The sequence below is a fragment of the Lipotes vexillifer genome, unplaced genomic scaffold (assembly GCF_000442215.2).
Source record: "Lipotes vexillifer unplaced genomic scaffold, Lipotes_vexillifer_v1.1 scaffold481, whole genome shotgun sequence".
NCBI lineage: Eukaryota > Metazoa > Chordata > Mammalia > Artiodactyla > Lipotidae > Lipotes > Lipotes vexillifer.
The window spans coordinates 1136584-1161008 of record NW_006789873.1 but is presented as its reverse complement, the minus strand read 5'-3'; the positions used below and the strand labels follow the sequence as shown (position 1 = coordinate 1161008).

The following is a 24425-nucleotide window of genomic DNA, read 5'->3' as shown; positions in this document are numbered from 1 at the left end:
CTTTTTCACTGGACAACATACAAGGCCACTCAGATAGGGACTGACTTTGGAGCATCCATGTCAAGTAAAATCCTCCTTACAGAGTAAACAAAAAGATTTGTGAGCATGGAGGTGGGTGGGGAGAAGGAATATTTGAACACATAAGAGCAACAATAGGAAAACAGACAGGAGAGTGACTGTCTGCTGAGAGGGAACCCTGTGAGAAGAGGACGGGAGACTGATATGTCAGAGAGATGAGTGACTAAGAAAGTGAATGAGTAGTAGGTGACTGCAAAAGACTACAGGGAGGGCTTCCCTGGTGGCGCAGTGGTTGAGAGTCTGCCTGCCGATGCAGGGGACGTGGGTTCGTGCCCCGGTCCGGGAAGATCCCACATGCCGCAGAGCGGCTGGGCCCGTGAGCCATGGCCGCTGAGCCTGCGCATCCGGAGCCTGTGCTCCGCAACGGGGAGGCCACAACAGTGCGAGGCCCGTGTACCGCCAAAAAAAAAGACTACAGGGAATTCCTCATAGCTTGGTTTGCTCTTTGGACATTTGTGTAAGGAATATTTTTATGGAGTGATCCATAAAACTGAATGCTAACTTCATGTAGTCATTCTACTTCATGTGTTTTTATTATGATTATTTAATTATTTGCTTTTTAAGCATTTATTTTGACTCATTAGTCCAGATTCCTTGTCTCAGAGTTGATATTTGAGGCAGTGTCCTGAGGGAGACCTGTTCCTTTTGCAGAGAAATTGGAACCTGAATGTCAGTGTGTTCTTTTGTTGCTGAGCCGCCAACATTTGGATCAAAACAATCCATTTCTGATTCATGTATGTTATTAGCTCTGGCAGGATAGCAAGACGTGAGGCAGATACTGTTTTGTATATTAGAGAAACGTAGATAAGGAAACAGAGAATGAAGAGATTGTCTTTATTAGAAAAGCAATCTTTTGTGATATATCTTAGCACCAAGCAATGAGTTTTTAATAAAACTGAGTAGATAGAGCACTCATATGTCCAGCCTCGCTCCCCCTCTTTGGCTCCAGATATATATGATTTCATGACACTAGCAAGAGGCCTGCTGATTTGTCAGTTAATCAAAAGTTGCTGAAGGAAAGTCAGTACAAAAGATGCTAATCATCATCTTGTCTTTTCCCAGTAACTCTAATGGACTTCCAGTGTCTGAGCTGCCTGTTCTCCACGGCAGTGTTACTAACACTAGTACCTGTGCCCATGTTGTAAAGGGTGAGAATCTCATTTTGTTCCTCTTTCTCTTGGTAAAAGAGTGGGGGCTGACTCCTTAGAAGATCTGGAAGAATTATTATCACCAGCTATGTGTAACCAAGTGTTGCTTTTCCTCCCTTTCTTCTTTGGTCATATTCTCATTTCTCTATCACACTTGCCCTCCTCTGGACCTAGGAGCCCTGCTCTCACTCCCTGTAAATCGACTCCGAAATGAAGTAATTTGATTTTTCTTCAAGTGGAACAGCATGTTTCAGGTGTCCCCAATCCAAATGGGGTTGTGCAGCTGCCATGCAAGCTGTGGAAGCAGCATAATTGCGTCTACTGGTATTTTGTAAAAGAAGTCACTAAGTTTGTGCAAACAGTCCCCACATGGGCAGAATCCGATGTTACAACAGGGATTTTTGCCAAAAGCACCTTTCCTCCTTGGAACAAACCTCTTTTGCAGTTCTCCTGTAGAGGCGAAATGATTTGTCTAAGGTGAGTCAGTGGCAGAGCTGAGATTATTTCTATTTACAATATTCTGTGTTTTTTTTAAACACCTTTATTGGAGTATAATTGCTTTACAATGGTGTGTTAGTTTCTGCTGTATAACAAAGTGAATCAGTTATACATATACGTATATCCCCATATCTCCTCCCTCTTGCATCTCCCTCCCTCCCACCCTCCCTATCCCACCCCTCTAGGTGGTCACAAAGCACCGAGCTGATCTCCCTGTGCTATGCGGCTGCTTCCCACTAGCTATCTATTTTACTTTTGGTACTGTATATGAGTCCATGACACTCTCTCACTTTGTCACAGCTTGCCCTCCCCCCTCCCCATATCCTCAAGTCCATTCTCTACGTCTGCGTCTTTATTCCTGTCCTTTCCCTAGGTTCTTCAGAACCTTTTTTTGGTGGGGGGGGGTATCATAAAAGGGACTTTGAAATTAGTGGGCGATTCTCTGTGGCCTGACCTACAAATCTGCTCTAAGCCCTAGCTGCCCAAGGTAGTGTGCTCTCCTGACATGCTGCAGACTGTCTGATCTGATGGTGCGTATCAGGAGCCCAATATATGGCCCCCAAATTTCTATTTCTTTATTTTTCATTAAGATTTGTCGCATCACTATGCTAAATTATGAAACCTGTTAAAAGATCATGGTACAAGGAACAAACTTCTTGTCCAAGCCTTACTTTATTATGGCTGCTGTAAAAAACCACCAGGGGAAAAATGGCAGAATGATGGGAAAAGAAGGAGACATCCTCTACTTTCAAAGGGAAATTACTTCTTATTCCTTGCACCAGTCCTGCTCTTAGAGCCATGGAATTTTAAGATGCCAGAGTTGGGAGTGATTATTTAATCCAATCCCTTCATCTTATAGGTGAGAAAACTGAGGCCCAGAGAAGACCTTACCAAGGGCACAAAAATCCCAGTAGCAGGGCTAGGACCATAGCCTTGGATATTCACACTCCTAATTCAGTGACTCAGAAAGAATGAGATGGCTTTTAAAGTTCAGATATGGGGCGCCTAAGACACATTTCAAGTAAAGTCCTCATTACTCTTCAGCATAAATAAAAACAGGTCCCATTTTTTTAACCCCTGTGTCCAACTGGAGATTCATGCAATGTGGGTGTTACTTGAGACCATTCACTGTTAAGGAAGAAATATAGAAAACACTTGGCCAGGGTTATTTCTGTTGCTACTCATTGTTTTTTCCATCTTCTTGAAGACCACAGTTTCTTTTTTTTTAATTTATTTTTAAAATTATTATTTATTTATTTATTATTTTTGGCTGCGTTGGGTCTACATTGCTGTGCACCAGCTTTCTCTAGTTGCGGCGAGCGGGGGCTACTCTTCTCAAGCTTCTCATTGCGGTGGCTTTTCTTGCTGTGGAACATGGGCTCTAGGCGCATGGGCTTCAGTAGTTGTGGCACGCGGGCTCAGTAGCTGTGGCTCGCGGGCTCTAGAGCGCAGGCTCAGTAGTTGTGGCCCATGGGCTTAGTTGCTCCGCGGCATGTGGGATCTTCCCAGACCAGGGCTCGAACCCGTGTCCCCTGCATTGGCAGGCAGATTCTTAATCACTGAGCCACCAGGGAAGCCCAAGACCACAGTTTCTTAAGTATTAACCTTCAACTAGGTGAATCTTTCTTTGATCTTCAGTTACTCCCCAAAAGTTTCCTCAGTAGGGACTGTAAACAAACATATTAGGATTTGGAGTTTTAGGTCCTGGTTTCAAGGCCCTATTTTGTCCCTTATTAGCTGTGTGGCCTTCAGCAATCACTTAACCTCTTGAAACCTCTCTTGGTAAAAATAGGCATAATATCTTGCTTCACAGACCTGGTTACAATGTTCCTATGTCATAACATAATATGGACAAGGGCTTTGTAAAGAGCAAAGGGCTATAACTAACCAGAGCGTTGATTATGAGAACACCTACCATACAGATTTCTTGAAACTAGTCTGAAATATCCTCAGTTCTTGAATGATCTGTTAAGCAATAGAACAGTTATCTCTCGATTATTCACACTAATGGTGGGGTAGAGGAGCCCAGATAACACAAAACAGCAATGCATCTAGATACTATTTCTATTTGAGTTTATCGTATTTGGGAAAGCTTCTGAAATCTCTTTGCAGAGAGCGAAATTCAGCTGAGATGTAATTGCCTGGGCCTATCCAGCACTTCCAAAAGCAGGCCATGTGCAAGTCCCTGACCTTCCCTGGGCCTTAGTTACCTACCTGTAAAAGGGAGAATTGCCCTAACTGACTACACGGTGCCTGCCAGCTCTGACATCCATGTGTCTGTGAGTCTAAACATATGGAAGGCAGCGGGAGAAAGCCAGTTTTAGATGATGCCCAAAAGTTCTGTGAGGTGGCTGCAAGTTGTGCAAATACTAGGAAAAATAAGAATCACAAGCTGCCAAAATGGTATTACCTCGCTAACTGAATAGGCAAAGAGAGAAGACAATCCGGGGTATAAGAAACCATGACTGACATTTAAGGAGCTGACCAAAAGAAGAGATTGGAGGAAAAAGTGAAAATAACATATGTAGAAAGAAAGGGTTAGAATGATAGCAATGTTCAACGCTGCTGTCACAGAGGAAATGTGCAAGATGAGTCTGTGCTATTTCTGTTCAGGGGTCACAACTGTTCTCAATTTACCTGATTTTTTTCTCTCCTTTCAATCATGTCCTTTTCAAAATTCATCTCAGCAGTGTTTCTGAGGCATTCTGATTATAACTTTTGCTAAAACCAAGCAGCAGAGGTCTGTCTATAGTGCAGGGCAATCAGCAGAGACTCAAGGTATTGATTAGACTATGTCTTTATTTAGATGGACTGTAGCTAGTGGGTTTGACTGAAGTTACCGTAGGAACAATCTTAGAACAGTGTTGCTGCCTATCAGGTTCACAGCTTACCATACAATTTTAGGAATGGTGCCTGGCTACGTACGGTGGTTTTTTAATGTTTGCATGAGAAATGGAGTATGAAAAAAATGTATGTTGCATTCTAACGTTTTTTCCTTTTAACCCATCTAATACCCCTTCAGCCTGTGCGAATTTAGCAACAGTGATAATGATAGTGAGTAAGAGAAGATCCAAAATTAGGCCCTCCTGACATACTGTGGTGTGTCAGGTTTCTGTGTGGTGTGTGGTGGTCACCTGTACCCTGGGTCTTTTTGAAAACTGGGACAGCAGGGACCTTGTTGTAGGTGATTTGGGGTTCTGTGATAGGGTGCTATGTAATGTTACACGATAGTCAGCCCCAGTTTTATATACCATGCATTCCCAGAAACTACATCTTAAATCAGACTCAGGTTTTAATTGTGCATAGTGAATAGGAACAGAAACATGAATAGAAACCAGCTATGAGAAATGCAGTACAAGTGCATAATTAGTAAGTATCAGAAAAGTGACAAACTATAAAGGGGTTAATCAGATTGTATCCATGTATATAATGTTATTAGTAGTATTTCATTGAGTTAGAAGAGTTCTTTAGCTATTCAGAATACTAGACCCTTATCAGATATATGATTTGAAAATAATATCTCCCATTCTGTAGGTTGTCTTTTCACTTTCTTAATAGTGGTCTTTGAAGCGTGAAAGTACTTAATTTATATGAAGTCCGATTTATGTTTTCTTTTGTCACTTATGTTTTTAGTGTCATATCTAAGAAACCGTTGCCAAATAAATCCAGTGTCACAAAACTTTATGCCTATGTTTTCTTCTAAAAGTTTTCTATTTTTAGCACTTAAATTTAGGTATTTATCCATTTTGCATTGATTTTTGTATGTGGTATGAGGTAGGGGTCCAAATTCAGGGATATGTTACCGGATGCAGCTTGTTAGAATTTTGTCAGGGATTTTTTAGTCTATCTTCGTAAGTGGTATCCGTCTGTAGTTTTCTTTTCTTGTGATGTCTTTCTCTAATTTTAATATCAGGCTAATGCTGGCCTCCTAGAATGCTCACTACTCTTTCTGAGGTTCAGCCATTTTCTTGAATAAACGCTCCTTGGATCACTGCAGTCCTTTTGGTAATTTCCAGAGCTATGAGAAAGTTGATTCTGACTTTTTTTGCCAGTTTTTTCACAGCTTTTGTGAAGGAGAGAATTCTCCCAGATCCGTACACTGAAAATTTTGCTGATGTCCTACTATTAATATTTTGATAATATGTTATATAGCATTTTATTGCTTAATTTATCATTCATTCAACAAATGTTGATTAATCACCTAATACGTAGAGTGTTTTGCTAAGCACTGGAAATACAGTGATGAACAAAACTGCTTTTGTCTATGTCCTCATGAAGCTTACACCCTTGTGGAGAAAGAGGCTAAAAGAAGTAATTACAGTGTAGTGTGATAAGTGCCCTGATCAGGGAAGTATAGAGGGCTGTAGGAGGTTGTAGAATGGGATCAAATTCAGACTTTGCGGAGCAGGAACAGTTTATGGGAGGAAGTCAAATGTAAATTGGAACCCAAAGAACAAGGGGATGGTTTCCAGGCAGAAGGCAGAGCATGTGTAAAGGCTTGTGATGCTTTGAAGGAACTAAGCATAGAATGTGATGGGAGGAGGGTGACATGAAGCCAGGAGTTTTGCAGGAATAAGATCAAGGATCTTGTAAGTGAAGTTAAGATATATACTTTATCCTAAGGGCTATGGGAAGCCATTGAGGGCTTTTAAGCTAAGTAATGATGTTATCTTTGCTGTGACCCCATCACTCATAATACATAGTAGGTGATAAATTAATAAATTAGTCTTAATAAATAATATTTTATTTACTATAAATACTTGATAATTTACTCATAAATTATTATTTTCAGATTATTCTGGGTGTTAGTGTAGAGCACACTTTTGGTGTCAGGACTCTTTTTCACTCTTAAAAATTACAGAAGCCTCCAAAGACACTTGTTTATGTGAATTATACCTATTGTTATTTATTGTATTGTAGATTCAAACAGGATTTGAAAGATATTTATTTACTATTTTATTTTAAAAATAATAATTAAGTTATCACACGTTCACATATATTTTTCTTCTAAGAAAATAGGTATGTTTTCCAAAACAAAATACTTTAGTGGGATGAGTGGTATTGTTTTTTACATTTTGTAAATCTCTTTAATTTCTTCTGACTTAATAGTAGACACCTGGATTCTCGTATCTGATTCTGCACTCAATCTGGTTAGATTGATGAAAATTCGACCTCACACGGATATACAGGTGGAAAAAGAACAGTGTTTTAATACACTTTTAGGATAATTAAGGCTATATTTCTCTGATATTACATAAAAATTTGACAACTGATAGTTTCTTAAAGGTCAGCTGCAATATGGAATCTGAAATCATATCATCAATTAACTTTGCATTTTCTGTTACAAAAAAATGTTTCTTGCAGTTTTAGTGGATCTTTAGCCATTGTGTGATTTTGTATCGTTTGAAGAATATTGGTTCACTGAGTTATGCAGACCTACCAAAGGTTAACGCACTTCACTATGCAACATCAAAATGTCATATGCGTTAATATTACTACATCCTCATCAAAAGCCTGTAAGTATGAAGCTGTCAAGCTCATAGTGGAAGATATAAGTTTTTCCAAATTCTAATTTTTGCTCGATAGTGAAAACTTTTTTTTAATTTAAAGACTTTATGTTTTAAGAGCAGTTTTAGGTTTACAACAAAATTGAGAGGAAGGTACAGAGATTTCCCATATACCCCCTGTCCGCACACATGCATAGCCTCCCCATTATCAACATCCCTCACCAGGGACTTCCCTGGTGGTCCAGTGGTTAAGACTTCACCTTCCAGTGAAAGGGGTGTGGGTTCGATCCCTTGTTGGGGAAGCTAAGATCCCACATGTCTCATGGCCAAAAAAAACAAAAAAGAAAACACAAAACAGAAGCAGTATTGTAATAAATTCAATAAAATGGTCCACATCAAAAAAAAAATCTTTAAAATAAAAAAGCCTTAACAAACAAACAAACAAAAAACAAAACAAAACAAACAAACCAAATAAAAACCCTCACCAGAATGGTCCTTATTTTCTTTCGTTCTCTATTTTTCTTTTGAATTTTAACCAAGGCTGCACCTACATTGACACATCATAATCACCCAAAGTCCATAGTTTATCTTAGGGTTCACTCGATATTGTATATTTTATGGTTTTGGAGAAAAGTATAATGACATATATCCATCAATGTAATATCATACAGAGAGTACTTACACTCATCTAAAAATCCTCTATCCTCTGCCTGTTCATGTGGGACCCTATCCCCCACCATGGCAACCACTGATCTTTTCACTGTCTCCCTAGTTTCTCCTTTTCCAGGATATCATCTAATTAGAATCATGTCGTAAGTAGACTTTTTCATATTGCCTTCTTTCACTTACTAATATGCATTTAATATTAGTAATATGCATGCATGTTCCTCCATGTCTTTCATGGCTTGATGGCTCATTTCGTTTTGTGCTGAATAATATTCCATTGTATGAATGTACCACAATTTATTTATCCCTTCACCTACGAAGAGACATCTTGATTGCTTCCAAGTTTTGGCAATTATGAATAAAGCTTCTATAAACATCCTTGTGTAGGTTTTTATGTGGACATAAGTTTTCAGCTCCTTTGGCAAAATACCAAGGAGTGTGCAGTTGCTGGATCATATGGTAAGAGTATGGTTAGTTTTGTAAGAAATCACCGAACTGTCTTCCCAAGTGGCTGTACCATTTTCATTCCCATCAGCAATGTATGAGAGTTCCTGTTGCTCCACATCCTCTTCAGCATTTGGTGGTGTTAGTGTTCCAGATTTTGAGCATTCTAATAGCCAAAAGAATTCTATGGCCATTCTGATAGGTGTATAGTGGTATCTTGTTTTAAGTTGCATTTCCCTTATGACATGTAAGGGGTCTTTTCATATAATGTCTTTGGTTTTGGTATTAGGGTAATGAGTGGCTTCTTCATACAGTGAGTTAAGATATATTCCCTATCCTTCTATCCTATGAAAGAGATTGTAGAGAATTGGTATAATTTCTTCTTTAAATGTTCGATAGAATTCACCAGTGAACCCATCTGGGCCTGGTGCTTTCTGTTTTGGAAGGATATTCATTATTGATTCAATTTCTTTACTAGATATAGGCCTAGTCAGATCACCTACTTCTTCTTGTGTAAGTTTTGGCAGATCATGTCTTTAAAGGAATTGGTGCATTTCATATAGGTTATCAGATTTGTGGGCATAGAGTCGTTCGTAGTATTCTTTTATTTCCTTTTAATTTCTTCTCATTTCTGATACTAGTAATTTGTGTCCTCTGTCTTTTATTCTTAGCCTGGCTAGAGGACTATCAATTATATTGATTTTTACAAAGAACCAGCTTTTGGTTTCATTGATTTTTCTCTATTGATTTCCTGTTTTCAGTTTTACTGATTTGTGCTCTAATTCATACTGTTTCTTTTCTTCTGTTTACCTGGGATTTAATTTGCTTGTCTTTTTCTAGTTTCCTAAGGTGGAAACTTAATGATTTTAGAACTCCCTGATTTTTTAATGTATGCATGTAATGCCATACATTTCACTCTAAGCACTGCTTTCACTGCATCCCACAAATTTTGATAAGTTGTACTTTCATTTTCTTTTAGTCTTCTTTGATCCAACTGTTATTTAGAAACGTGTTATCTTATCTCCAAGTATTTTGGAATTTTCTGGTTATCTTTCTGTTATTGATTTCCAGTTTCATCCTATTGTGGTCAGAGAGCAGACATTATATGATTTCTTTGCTTTTAAACATGTTAAGGTGTGTTTATAGCCTAGAATGTGGTCCATCTTGGTGAATGTCCCATGTGCATTTGAGAAGAATGTATATTCTGCTGTTGTTGGATGACATAGTCTATAGATGTCAATTATATCCAGTTGATTGATGGTGTTGTTAAGTTCTCCTATGTCCTTACTGATTTTCTGCCTGCTGGAATCTGTTTATTTCTGAGAGAGGTGTGTTGAAGTCTCTAACTATGATAGTGGATTCATCCATTTTCCCTGGCAGTTCTATCAGTTTTTGCCTCTTGTGGTTTAATGCTCTGTTGTTATGTACATACATGTTAAGAATTGTTATGTCTTCTTGGAGAATTGACCCCTTTATCATTATGTAATGCCTTTTGTTTTAATCCCTGATACCTTTCCTTACTTTGAAATCTGCTCTGTCTGAAATCAATATAGCTACTCTTGCCATCTTTTGATTAGTGTTAGCTCGGTATATTTTTCTCCATCCATTTAATTTTAATCTATATGTGTCTTTATATTTAAGGTGGGTTTCTTGTAGACAACATATAGTTAGGTCATGTTTTTTGATCTACCCAGACAATTTCTGTCTTTTAATTGATGCATTAAAAGTCATTGACATTCAAAGTCATTATTTATGGAGTTGGATTAATGTTTACCATATTGGTTACTGTGTTTTCTATTTGTTGCCCTTGTACTTTTTTCATGGTTTTGTCTTCCACTCTTCTGCTTTCTGCGGTTTTAATTGAGCTTTTTATGTGACTCAATTTTTTCTTCTTTCTTAGCATATCAGTGATAGTTCTTTTAAACTTTTTTTATTGGTTGCCATGGAGTTTGCAATATACATTTACAACTAATCCAAGTTCACGTTCAAATAACACTATACCATTTCACGGGTAGTGTGAATAGCTTATAATAACAAAATAATCCCAATTCCTTCCTCCCATTTCTTGTATCACTGCCATCATTTCATTTATATATGAGCATATATAATGATATATACCTAAGCATACATAATCAAACACATGTTACTATTAGTATTTTGAACAAACTGTTATCTGTTAGATCAATTAAGAGTAAGAAAAAATGTTTTCATTTTTATTTCACCTTCACTTATTCCTTCTTCAGTGCTCTTCTTTCTTCATGTAGATCCGAGTTACTGACCTATATTATTTTCCATCTTTCTAAAGAACTTCCTTTAACATTTCTTGCAAGGCAGGTCTACTGACAACAAATTCTCTTTAATTTTTGTCTGTGTGAGAAGGTCTTTATTTCTCCTTCACTTTTTTAAAAATAAATTTTTTATTTATTTATTTTTGGCTGCGTTGGGTCTTCATTGCTGCGTGCAGGCTTTCTCTAGTTGTGGCGAGCGGGGGCTGTTCTTCATTGTGGTGCACAGGCTTCTCATTGCAGTGGCTTCTCTTGTTGCGGAGCATGGGCTCTAGGCGCCCAGGCTTCAGTAGTTGCAGCACATGGGCTCAGTAGTTGTGGCTCACCGGCTCTAGAGCACAGGCTCAGTAGTTGTGGCACACGGGCTTAGTTGTTCCGCGGCATGTGGGATCTTCCCGGACCAGGGCTCGAACCCGTGTCTCCTGCATTGGCAGGTGGATTCTTAACCACTGCACCACCAGGGAAGCCCCTGTCCTTCACTTTTGAATGGTAATTTTTCAGATTACCCTCAGAATTCTAGATTGGTGATTTTTTTTTTTTTTTTTGCTCTCAACACTTTAAATATTTTACTCCACTCTCTTGTTGCTTGCATGGTTCCTGGAGAGAAGTCACATGTAATTCTTATCTTTGTTTCTCTATAAGGTATTCCGCTCTCCCTGTCTTCTTTAAGGAATTTTCCTTCATTCCTGATTTTCTATAATTTGAAAATTGCATGCCGGTTGTAGGGTTTCTTTGCGGGGGGCATTTATCCTGTTGGATGTTCTCCAAGCTTTCTGGATCTGTGATTTGGTGTCTGATGTTAATTTGGAGAAATTCTCAGTCATTATTATTTCAAATATTTCTTCTGTTCCTTTCTTTCTTCTTCTGATAGTCCCATTATGCGTGTGTTACACCTTTTGTAGTTGTCCCACAGTTATTGGATAGTATATTCGGTTTTTGTCTTTGTTCTCTTTGCTTTTTGGTTTTTGAGCATTCTATCGACATATCCTCCAGCTCAGAGATTCCTCAGCTGTGTCCAGTCTACTAATAAGCCCATCAAAGGCATACTTCATTTATGTTAGTGTTTTTTCTCTTTAGCATTTCTTTATGGTTCTTTCTTAGGATTTCTATCTCTCTGCTTACATTGCCAATCTGTTCTTGCATGCTGTTTACTGTAGCCATTATTAATAAATCATAGCTGTTTTAAATTCCCAGTCTAAATTCCAACGTCCCTTCCATGTCTGATTTTGATGCTTGCTGTCTCTTCAGTTTGTGCTTTTTGCCTTTTAGCATGCCTTGTAATTTTCTTCTTGATAGCTGGACCTGATGTACTGGTAGAAAGGAACTGCTATAAATAGGCCCGTAGTGAGGTGGTGGTAAGGTGTAGGGGTAGAGGAGGCATTCTACAGTCCTATATTTAGGTCTCTGTCTTTTAATGAGCCTCAGCCTCTGGACCATGAACCTCCCAACTCTTTCTCAGCCTTTTTTAATTCCACGTCCACTCTTAGGTGGGACAGGATGATTAGGGTGGGCTGGAGTTGGTTATTTCCCTTCCCCAGGTGAGTTAGGCTCTGAAAATACTCTAGCAGGTTAGGCTTCGGTTAACTAGTTCCTCCTGAGGACAGGCCTTGTTGAGAAGAACAGAGTGCGCCGGTGTATTTCAAAATGGTTCCTTTTCTCCTCCCGGTGCTGGAAGCGTGAGGGAATTTTTCTCAGATATCTACTCTGGGATTCTTTTACTCTGGGAATCTGGTCAAGCTCCTGGATGTAAACTTCACAGCATTGTGGAGATTTTAACTTTCAGAGTTGTCTTCGTTGAGCCTCCAGCAATTTGTCGATTTCAGTTCGTTTTCCTACGCCAGCACTGGCTCCCAAGGCAGTTTCTGCTCTGGTGAGCCCTTCCTCCCTGTATTTGTCTGACTGTGTGTCTCCAGTCTTGGTGGCAGTGGTTTACCATCTCTCCCCTCTTTTCTTATAGATCCAGGAAGAGTTGATTTTTCCGTCGGTTTAGCTTCTTACTTGTTTTTAGGATGGAGTGGCAACTTCCAAGTTCCTTATATGTGGAACTGGAAACCCTGATAGTGCACATTTTATCATTGGTTACAAAGTGTCAGTTGTTTTCTTTAAAGTAACCGGCTCACTTTGCTCCTTTCCAAGAAAATGCCTGCCAAATACTTAAGTTTGATTAACAGTAGTTTGCTTGTCAGTCTTTCAAGTGAAAATAATGTTTCATGAAAAACGTGTCTAGTTCATCTCATAACTCAGTCAGCCAGGGGGGTTTCCTCTATTTGACCATTATACTGAAGGTACGTAGCAGAAGTACTTAGGCATACTTCCCATTTTCTCCCACATAATAATAAAAAGACGTGTCAAGGGTCAACATTTACTAAAATTTTTACTGTTCAAGTACATTCTTACGTGAAACTGGCTTTTGTAAGAACTGGGAGTGCTTAGCAGTGAAAAATACAATGACTATTATGAGAGTTTGGTAACTCTAACCTGACTCATAATTTTGGCGTTTAAAGGTCTCATAACATTACTTTTAAAATATTTGATTCCTTTTTCTTTAAACTCTGAATGATTTTCAAGATGACTCTACAAGTTAGCTCACTACAGTGCTATTCTGAAATGTTCTGTTGAATCAGTCAGATGAATTACTAGTGTCTATAGGCCAAAGGAATGAGCTTTTGTCGTATTTTTGTTTCTTAGAGTTTAATCTATAATAATAACAGTTATAGTTAATCTTAAAACTTAGATTTTTCAAAAAATGTTTAAATATTATTGCAAATAAGACTACAAGCTGTATTTACTTATGAGTAGCATAACATAGACACGAAACTTCAAGATTTTAAAATAATTTATTAAATGATAATGAAGTTAGAAAAATTATAGTAGGCGTAATCTAAGTAGCCAATGAGAGCACTAAGGACCGAGAATAAATTAACCTCTGAAAAATATATATACTCGTGCCCTAAAGCCGCTATCTTAGACAATTCTAGAATACACAAACACATATTCCAGAGCAAGGATGTCATTACACAACATGAAGCCTCTGGAAAATTATATATTTGTGAGGGCATAAGACTAAAAAGGGCAAATAAAGTCAGTATTTTTTTATGATAATAGGTTTGACTTCTAGGCCCTCCTGAGAGGATCCCAGAGAACTGCTGTTAGTAGGAATGAATTGGAAGAGGTCAAAACTGGAGCTTGGGAAACCAATTAAGAGGATGTGGGGATGGTCTGTGTAGTGGTGGTTTTCGAACTGGAGTGTGCATCAGATCCCCTGGAGGGTTTATTTAAAACAGGTGGCCAGACCCTACTCCAAGCATTTTTGATTCAACAGATTTAAGGTCAGGCTTCAAACTTTGCATTTGAAATGAGTTCCCAGGTGAGACTGATTGCTGCTTGTTTTGGAGCCACACTTTGAGAACCACCACCCTAGGGCCCTGCTACTCACCTCAGACCTCGGCCCAGATCTACTGTGTATGAATCTAGATGGGTAAGATTGCCAGGTGATTGTATACATATTAAAGTTTGAGAAGCACTGCTCTAAGAGTTAATGGTATCCTAAGCCTGAGTATGGAGAAAAGTACAAAAGTTTAAAAGTTATTTATAAGAGAGAGAAAAATAAGACTTTGTGGCCGGACGTAGAGAAGTCAGGGAGAGGGAGAATTTACCAGAAACGCTTCAGTTTCTTCCGGTTTGCGCCACTGAGTAGGTGATGATTCCTTTTCACTGGGACAGGGAACACAAGCCGATGCGTACATTTGAAGGAGTGGTGTTTGAATTCAGTAATGAGTTTATTGACTACGTGAAGATCTCTTTTTAACCTCCACAGTATTTGTCATATGTGATTAAGCAATAATGTCCTGGGCTCCTGGTGCTGAGAAGGGATTGGTATTGCATGAAAAGCGTTAGGCACGCATGCAGCGTTCTATTTTCTGCTCAGGATCCACTTGTGGCAGCTCTACATTAGTAAAATGCAAGTCTCTTCCACAAAAGGATTTTTTAAAACCTTTCTCCCATCCCCACAGCATTCATTTCCATGGACACAAGCAAACAGGTTAGAGGCACAGGGTAACTGGCAAAGGTCACGTACCACCCATCAGTAACTAGAGCCCTGAAGAACAGAAGGGGATATTCCAGGTGTCCCAGAGCAAGACAGATCAGACTGTGATGCATGAACGATGTGGGCAAACTCAATATGGCTCCCTTTCAGAGTGGGAACACAGTCTCAGCAAATACTTGCGCTGTTTTCCCAAAGTCCCCCTTTAAAAGAACTCCTCCAAATATTACTTATAGCTAGCTATGTACCTGACCAGCTGAGCCAGGACTCCAACACACAAAGTGGGCTGCAGAAGGTAAGCAGTTCCCTCTTACAGAATGAATGAGTCAGATTTCTATCTGGATGTGGGAGACATTACACTTTCGTCCATTATTTTATTTGATCCTCACACTTCTGCCAGGTACGGCAGGTGTTATTATCTCCAGTTTTCAGGTGAGGAAGCTGAGTTTGAAGGAGATTAAAAGACTTATCTAGAGTTATTGATAACGGTAAGAGGATGAGCTGGGACTGGAACCAAGGTCTCCTGACTCCAACTTGTGTGCTCTTTTCACTGTAGTATAGTGCTATAGTTCAATTTAACAGCAGATTGATCTGTAGGACATTAGTTCCTTTTTAAAAAAATTCCAGTTTATTGAAAAGAGCTGACTTGAATGGAATGTTCAAACAATGGCACCTGATTCCTTAGAATAGCTTGGTTCAGAATGCATTACAGATTATTAGTGAACTTTTATTTTAATGGTCATGCAATTAATGACGAGTCACAGCAAATCTCTGGGGGGATAAAATGCTTACATTGTTACCAGGTCTGTTCATTATCCTCTGTGCTCTATATGCAGATCAATCAATAGATAATTAATAATGATGTGCTTACTGAAGTACAAGGTTATAAATTAATTTAATACTCATGCATATTTTCTGGAGGATAAATGAGTGGAAACTGCCTGCCATGCCCATCTCATTGTACGAAAACGTATGTAATTATTACAAGCATATAATAAGAATGGTTCGCCCAGCCAAATGTTTGTACATTTCTGCTAATCAGTATTCATTTGAGCTACTTCCATGCAGTTTGTGGAAGCAAGTGCAATCAGTTGAGTTGTGTGGCGGATTTAAATCAGTAATAAAAGCCCTGGGGAAATTAACAAGACAAAAATTAACCACAGACTAAGCATTAACATATATTAGCATTTTGATTATACCTGTAGAATTGTTAAATGGCACGGTTGCTACTATTTAAAAGTGTATGTTGTATATCACATAATTTCAATGTATATTTTGTTTTTAAACTTTTAAGATTTAATTAAGTGCAATTGAACAATGATACAATAGAAAATTTAACAGAATGAACTGAAGTTCATTATTTTATTCTAACTGGAAATGTATGGCATTCCCACCCTACGCTACCCCCAACCCCAAGGTACCCTAAAACAAATGCCACAGGTAATATTCCTCCAGAGTGGACCGCAGGGTCAGAATTGATATTTCAATTGCATAAACATAGAGGAAGTTTTATTTTTATTTTTTAAGTAAACTAATATTTCTGAAGTAGCATAATTTCAAGTTTTCAAATGCACTTAAAGCTTTACCAGAACTTTTAAAATCATATGTATTTTTTAAAATAAGACTTAAGATACAAACATATCTGTTTGAGCTATTAAGTATTTTTACAGGAGAATATCATGATAGATTATGTTGAAATCTCTTGTTTTAAAACTTTATTTTTTTTAACATCTTTATTGGCGTATAATTGCTTTACAATGGTGTGTTAGTTTCTGCTTTATAACAAAGTGAATCAGTTATACATATACATATGTCCCCATATCTCTTCCCTTTTGCGTCTGCCTCCCACCCTCCCTATCCCACCGCTCTAGGTGGTCACAAAGCACCGAGCTGATCTCCCTGTGCTATGCGGCTGCTTCCCACTAGCTAGCTATTTTACATTTGGTAGTATATAAAAATACTGTATGCTATCACATATGCAGAATTCTCTTAGCTTTTGTTTGTCTGTAAAGGTTTTAATTTCTCCATTGAGTGTGAATGAGATCCTTCCTGGGTAGAGTAATCTTGGTTATAGGTCTATCCCTTTCATCACTTCTAAAATATCCTGCCACTCCCTTCTGGCTTGCAGAGTTTCTGCTGAAAGATTAGCTGTTAACCTTATGGGGATTCCCTTGTGTGTTATTTGTTGTTTTTCCCTTGCTGCTTTTAATATTTTTTCTTTGTATTTAATTTTTGATAGTTTGATTAATATGTGTCTTGGCGTGTTTCTCCTTGGATTTATCCTGTATGGGACTCTCTGTGCTTCCTGGACTTCATTAACGATTTCCTTTCCCATATTAGGGAAGTTTTCAACTATAATCTCTTCAAATATTTTCTCAGTCCCTTTCTTTTTCTCTTCTTCTTCTGGGATCCCTGTAATTCCAATGTTTGTGCATTTAGTGTTGTCCCAGAGGTCTCTGAGACTGTCGTCAATTCTTTTCATTCTTTTTTCTTTATTCTGCCCTGTGGTAGTAAGTTCCACTATTTTATCTTCCAGGTCACTTATCCGTTCTTCTACCTCAGTTATTCTTCTATTGATCCCTTCTAGAGAATTTTTAAGTTCATTTACTCTGCTGTTCATCATTGTTTGTTTGCTCTTTTGTTCTTCTAGGTCCTTGTTAAATGTTTCTTGTATTTTCTCCATTCTATTTCCAGGATTTTGGATCATCTTTACTCTCATTACTGTGAATTCTTTTTCAGGGAGACTGCCTATTTCCTCTTCATTTGTTTGGTCTGGTGGGTTTTTACCTTGGTCCTTCATCTGCTGCCTATTTCTCTGTCTTCTCATTTTGCTAAACTTACTGTGTTTGGGGTGTCCTTTTTGCAGGCTGCAGGTTCGTAGTTCCCGTTGTTTTTGGTGTCTGTCCCCAGTGGCTATGGTTGGTTCAGTGGGTTGCATAGGCTTCCTGGTAGAAGGGACTGGTGCCTGTGTTCTGGTGGATGAGGCTGGATCTTGTCTTTCTGGTGGGCAGGGCTGAGTCCAGTGGTGTGTTTTGGGGTGTCTGTGAACTTAATATGATGTTGAGCAGCCTCTCTGCTAACGGGTTGGGTTGTGCTCCTGTCTTGCTAGTTGTTTGGCATGGGGTGTCCAGCACTGGAGCTTACTGGTCATCGAGTGGAGCTGGGTCTTAGTGTTGAGACGGACATCTCTGGGAGAGCTGTCGGCGATTGATATTACGTGGGGCCGGTAGGTCTCTGGTGGGCCAGTGTCCTGAACTTGGCTCTCCCACCTCAGAGGCTGAGGCCTGACGCCCGGCCGGAGCACCAAGACCCTATCAGCCTCACGGCCAGGTACGTGGGGAGTTTCTTGTCTTTTAGGAAGTCTGAGGTCTTCTGCCAACGCTCAGTAGGTGTTCTGTAGCAGTTGTTCCACATGTAGATGTATTTTTGATGTATTTGTGGGGAGGACGGTGATCTCCGTGTCTCACTCCTCCGCCATCTTGAAGGTCCTTCCTTTCTCTTGTGTGTCATCGTCCAGAGGAAGATGGTACGACAGTAGATGTCATTATGGTGTTCTAGTTACCCTCTGCTGAGCCAAGGGCAGTGAGAAAGAGGAACATCCGTAGCATTCTACCATCAGCCAGTTGTGCAATCCTTAATAATCCTGTGTCTCTCTTTTCTTTTAGAGCACACCCACAGTGTCTCCGGCAAAGTCCACTGGGGTCCCCGGGAAGAATAAGATGGAGTCTAGGTGATAAGGTCTATGTTCTTTCATGCTTAGTCTAGTTTCACTTGTCTATAGAAGCCGGAAGTTTTATTTTTAATTCTTCAGGTTTCTGATGAATCCATTGGCAATCAAAGACTAAATTTATACCAGTTATTTAGCAACAGTTCTCAGAAAAGCACTCCTTGGTACCACAGTCATCAGCTGGATCCTAGCAGAATAGTTATTGTATAATTAAATAAAACTGGAAAGGTCCTCTGGAGGTCCTCAAGTCTTGGTGGCCTCAGGTACAGCTCTTGAGAGGGAACGAGTTGTACTGCTCCCTGAGTACAGTTCAGTGCGACGTCCATCTTCCCTGTCAAAAACTGTCAGATTTCTGAGGGCAGACTGGTGTGTCCCTGGGTCTTCTCCTGCCACAGACTCAGGGATGGGAACTTTTCTCTTTTCACTCCTGCTTCCTCCTCTTCTTCCCCACCCCTCTTCTATTATGGGCCATATAAGTTAGAACACACAGACCCACATGCACACACACACCCCCGCCTCTTATCTGCTTCTTGAGAAGGAGAATGTAAAGTCGTACATCTGATTTTTAAATCGAGAGCAGAGTAGATCTTTTAGGGCTAGTTAAGAGTAGGGGGAGAGTCAGAGATACTCTTTAATGTAGTTGCACCGCCCCCATTTTCTAATCTTTTTGGCTCTTACAGCTAAAAGCTTAAACCCGTTTTATTTTTGTAGGCATAGGATCAACCTGGAATCTCCTTTTGGGGGGGAAACTATAGAGAATATACTCAGGCCAGCCATCAGACGAGCCCTGGGGTAAATTGTAGAAATTGCAGAAGATTTTGTAGCCAATGCAAGAATCTGACTTCAGGAGGCTGGGTCCAAGGATATCCTGCAGGCAGCAGCCTGGGCCTACTTGAGAACCACCTTTCCCACAGCCCACAGAAGTTGACATCCAGTGCTTTAGTATGGTTATGAAATCTCTCTTGCCTGGCGGGTCAAAGAGTTTACATCATTCCACAAGCAATACTGCCTGAAACTTAGGTTAAAATTGGGTGCCAGTTTTCTGTTTATCTTTAATAACTAGCCCTTCTTTGAAGTCCAGTTTTACAGTCCTCATAATCATTATCTTTCTCCAGTTATGGATGGGATGTCCACAGGACTGTAGAACTGGGCCACACCCAATACTGGGAGCCCCAGAGTCTATCCTCTCTACAGAAATCCATGGCGTAGGGGGAAAAAGCGAAAAGAAAAACATAGGTTTTAAAGTCAGACAGGTCTGGGTTCGAGTCCCAGCTCTGCCCTTTCCTAGCCATTTGACTTTGTTTCGGTTCCTTAACCTCTGTGAATGAGCCTCTTTCCTTATCTCTAAAATGGGGTCAATAATACCTGCACTGTATGCCTCAGAGGGTTGTTGTAGGACTCACCGGAGAGAATGGAGAATGGATGTAGAAGTTTCCTGTGAAACATTAGCCTGGAGTGAGGTATTGGTGTTGATGAGAAGCTTACAATACAGGCTCACTTTCTCTGCTCAGCCATCCTCAGGGAAAGATCAAGTCTGAGTTTTTGTCACCTGAGAGTTCCTAGAACCAACAATGAATGGGAGTCCGAGGATGAATGTAACCAGTGGAGTATCCTGACATGTCAGTTATGGGGTGCATGCGTGAATTGCATCAAATCCAAATGCTCGGTATGGTTTCAGAGTCTTTGGTAACATACTCTACTTGCAAAGTAATTCCTCCCTCCCTTTTTCAAAGGAGCCCAGAATAAAATATGGCACTTCAAATACCATATCTTCCGGCACTTCAAATACCATATCTTCCTCTTTTGTTTGAGACTAGAGTGGAGCGAAACTGTGGGAGCAGGTCAAAAGGAAGTCCTTCTGTGAGTGAAGAGGTTGTAGGCTGCACTTCCTGATGTCCAGTCTACCGGGCTGTTACTTACAAATACCTTGCTGTATTTTCCTCATGTCTGTATGAAGCCAGTGCTTCTGGACCCTGCTTAGAGAAGAATGGTGCTATAGGGTTACTAGAGTGAATTGCTGGCCTGGATATGGTCAGAGGCCCTGCGTTCTTATAACACTTCAAGGTCTTATAACACTTCAGAGCACTGTTGCTTTCCCTGCCGCAGGTTCTGGCACATATATAAAGGCACCATTAGGAATCACAGTTCACGGGAAACGAAAAGGTTTTATATTCCAGGTCTGTTGATAGAGACACCTTTCTGTCCAATAAATTCAGTCCAGCTAACTAAATTTAAAGGTAGAGGTATCCTTGACTAGGTACATTAGTCAGTGAAAGGAAATTGGATTGCGTTTTTTATTTAAGAGCCTAAAACTCCTGGGCAGGATACTGATTTCTCAAATGCCGCTTGGGAGGCTGGCTTCTTTAGCAAGTACAGCTGTAGAATAAGACCCAGGTCTCCCAGCATAGCCTGATGTTTCCCAAGTATAAAGCTGAAAGGACCTCTTTAATGTTAATACCCCACCTCTTTGTAAATTATGTTTTCTCTTTGTGTCCACTTCTCAGAATAAGCTTGTAATATTCACCTACAGCTCACACAGTGTGGAGGTAAAAGATGTGGAGGGAAGGGCCCAAAGCGGGTGTCTACATTTGACAAATAACTTTGTATATGAGAAGAATTTGCTTCATGGTAAATTTGTGGAAGAAAATACAGGCTGTCTGATAAGACATGGCAGATTTCAGATGGGGGTGTTGGCAGGATACCATTGTTTGCCCCTTTTCCCACACAGAGCCTTGGGAAGTCGGCTTGATAATGCCACATTGGGTGGCTTGGGAAGAAGGGTCAGACTGCAGGCTGGCCACATTCTCATTTGTTCTTAACCTTCCTACTTTTGCCTTAGTTGCAGCCCTTTCCAGTAGATTGGGAGGGGCTAAAAACTTTAAAGTCTTGCTGGGTTCCAGTTAGTATTCACTGATACAAGGGGCGGTCTTTCAATGGGGAGGGAGATTTCATAGCTGTGGGTTGCAAGTAGGCAAGTTACTGTGAAAGATGTGTGAAAGATTTTGATTTTGGTGCTGGATTTGGAACAGGTGTCAGTCAAGAGAATGTGTCCTGTGCTCCCGAACGTGCTGATGAAGAATACTTTGATCCTGGTGAAATAGACTCTCACATTGATGTATGTTCACAGAGTCACAAATAGATATTTACGGAAGGAAAAGTCAAGGTTTTGTTCCATGAATGCTCACCTGCAGTTTAACAAAGAAACACATATGTGTCTATGGACATAATTTTATGATGTACAGGCTACCCTCAGTTATTTGTAGCTGCATTACGTGCTTTGCAAGTGATTGGAAGTTAACTCCGCAGTACAGCCGGGCAGTCCCCTACCTAAAGTACCCTACCAGACTGCTACCAAGTAGGGCAAATTCAGAGATTGCAGGTTCCTCATTTGAAGTTAATATTAGCCCAAGTCAAATAGCGTTACATAAACACATCTGAAAAATTCAGTATCATACATTCCAAAACCAAATGGAATATTTTAAAGTGTCTGCAACTTTTGTTTCATTCCCATTAAGGCAAACTATTCAGAAAAAGTAGTCTGAATATCATACTGTAGCTGCAGTCTTTCATAAAAGGTGATGCTACTGCTGATTCTAGATTTTTTTTCTAATTCAAACATTTATTTATATATGGATAACTTTCCAAAGCTATACAAACCAAGTGCCATTTATGCTTTTATAAAGAGATACGTAACTTAGAGAATATTTCAGGGCTATCTTCAGGAATCCAAAAGCTGGGATTACAACTCAAAGCCCATGGCCTATCAGTGGAATGGTGCGCCAGATTGGACAGGAGGATTTTCCTTCAGTTCACTTCAATTAATTTGTCTTTACTAAGGGCCTAAGTGTACAAAATCCAGTGTGACTTCCATGGAGCTACAGAAGTGACAAAGATATAACCCTTGTTTTCACAAGGCATTTCTAGTATTTTTCCTAAAGTATACAATCTATATTTTCACCTTGGCTATGTTGGCTATGTTTCTGAGAACTGGGAATTCTTTTTTTTTTCCCCAAAAATGTAGAATGTAAGCAACTGAAAATAAAGCATCATCTTCTCAGAAGGTGATATTGCATTAGCTTTGAAGTCAGACAAATGGGTTCAAAGTCAGACAGTGAATCCACTGCCTATTCGTCTTAGGCGAGTCACTTAACTCCTCTGAGCCTCAATTTCCTCAGCTATAAAATGGGGCTGTCTGAATCTGATTATGAATTGAAAAGCCCTTTGCCTTAGTAAGATAACACACAAAGAAATGCAGCATAGTGTCTGGCACAAGGGGGACATATGTTAATATTCATACTTATTTATACAGAAGTTCATTCAGGCTTTTGACCAAAAGTGAAAAAAGTAGCAAATCTACAAGTAATTTAACCAAATCAATCATTTAGAATTGAGAAAAGTAAGAAAGCTGATGCCATTGTTATCATTACTATATGAGTATAAAAGAGCTAAGCTTTAATAATTTTTTTTTATTTTTTATTTATTTTTTTTTTGCGGTACGCGGGCCTCTCACTGCTGTGACCTCTCCCGTTGCGGAGCACAGGCTCCGGACGCGCAGACTCAGCGGCCACGGCTCACGGGCCCAGCCGCTCCGCGGCACGTGGGATCTTCCCGGACCGGGGCACGAACCCGTGTCCCCTGCATCGGCAGGCGGACTCCCAACCACTGCGCCACCAGGGAAGCCCTAAGCTTTAAATTATAATGCTGTACACCTGAAACGTATATCATGAAAAAGAAAAGAGCTAACAAAATGCTCAGAAGAATAAGGAGCACTTTGTGCGCAGGAGGTCGCTCTTCTATTAACAGACTACTCTACACATCTCTCACACACCCCTCACTTCCTTCACCAGACTTTCCTAAACTTGGCAGCTCCCATTTGTGAACTTCATAGGGATAAATATCAAGTACCATTGAAAGGTATCAGTAGCATAAGTCCTGTGTGGAGGGTCCTCTCAAATGTGTACTTCACTATAGAGAAAAAAGCATTTTCATCTTAGGAAGTCTCTGAATAGACTGTGCTCAAGGTGTCCCCTACCACAGTCTTCAACCTTCTTTTCCACAGATGGTTCTTTGCCCTAAAAGCATTATCACCTTTTTTGACTCCAGTAATAGCTTCGTTCTGCTCTTTAAAAAGAAATTGGGGAAGAAATTGAAGTGCGTTTCAGAAATTGTTTCTACTATCATGTCTGTGAAAGTATCATATAATTATATTGCATTCCTTTTTTCAGATTGGCAAGTTATGTGCCCATTCTCAACAACGTCAGTATAGATCTGCTTATTATCCTGAAGATTTGTTTATTGACAAGAAGGTATTAAAAGTTGCTCATGTAGAACATGAAGAAACCTTATCCAGCCGAAGAAGGTGAGAGATTGTTTTTTTCTCTCCTTCAGCATACAATGAGCAATTGTGTTTTAAGGTCAGCAGCCATTGGAGGGAAGCTTCTTAAATACATGTTATTTAGTTCTTCTGAGTAGAGTGTTTGATTAATTAAATCTATCATCTGTTAATGTTAAAGAAAAAAGATATCGTATTATATCCAAGGCATATTTAAATGTAAATTTACCATATGTAAATATCCAGTACAGCAACACAGGGTGGAATAGACTTCTCTATTCAAGATCTTTATTGATTAAACAAAACCTTTTCTGTTTATGATCTGGTCTCACAATTCCGTGGCTTGGTTTGTGGCTTTCCACAAACAGTGAGTCAGGGGTGAGTTCACCAAAGAGAAACTGGCAAGACACTCTCATGTGTATACACACACACTTCACACTCTACACACTCTTTAAAAAAATTTTTTTTTTAGTTTTATATTGGAGTATAGTTGATTGACAATGATGTGTTAGTTACTGGGGTACAGCAAAGTGATTCAGTTATACCCATACAGGTATCCATTCTTCTTCAAATTCTTTTCTCATTTAGGTTATTAAAGAATATTGAGGGGCTTCCCTGGTGGCGCAGTGCTTGAGAGTCCGCCTGCCGATGCAGGAGACGCGGGTTCGTGCCCCGTTTCGGGAAGATCCCACATG

At 39.7% G+C, this 24425-nt stretch overlaps 1 protein-coding gene across 3 annotated transcripts in view; it reads left to right on the top strand.

Moving 5' to 3' along the window:
* The window catches only part of GPC3 (glypican 3), a 452076-nt gene that overhangs the window by 257190 nt on the left and 170461 nt on the right, over positions 1 to 24425 (top strand). For all 3 annotated transcript variants that reach the window (XM_007462877.1, XM_007462876.1, XM_007462875.1), the window contains one exon: positions 23624 to 23757. In XM_007462877.1, the coding sequence (XP_007462939.1) occupies positions 23624 to 23757 (134 nt within the window). The remainder of the gene's footprint in view (positions 1 to 23623; positions 23758 to 24425) is intronic.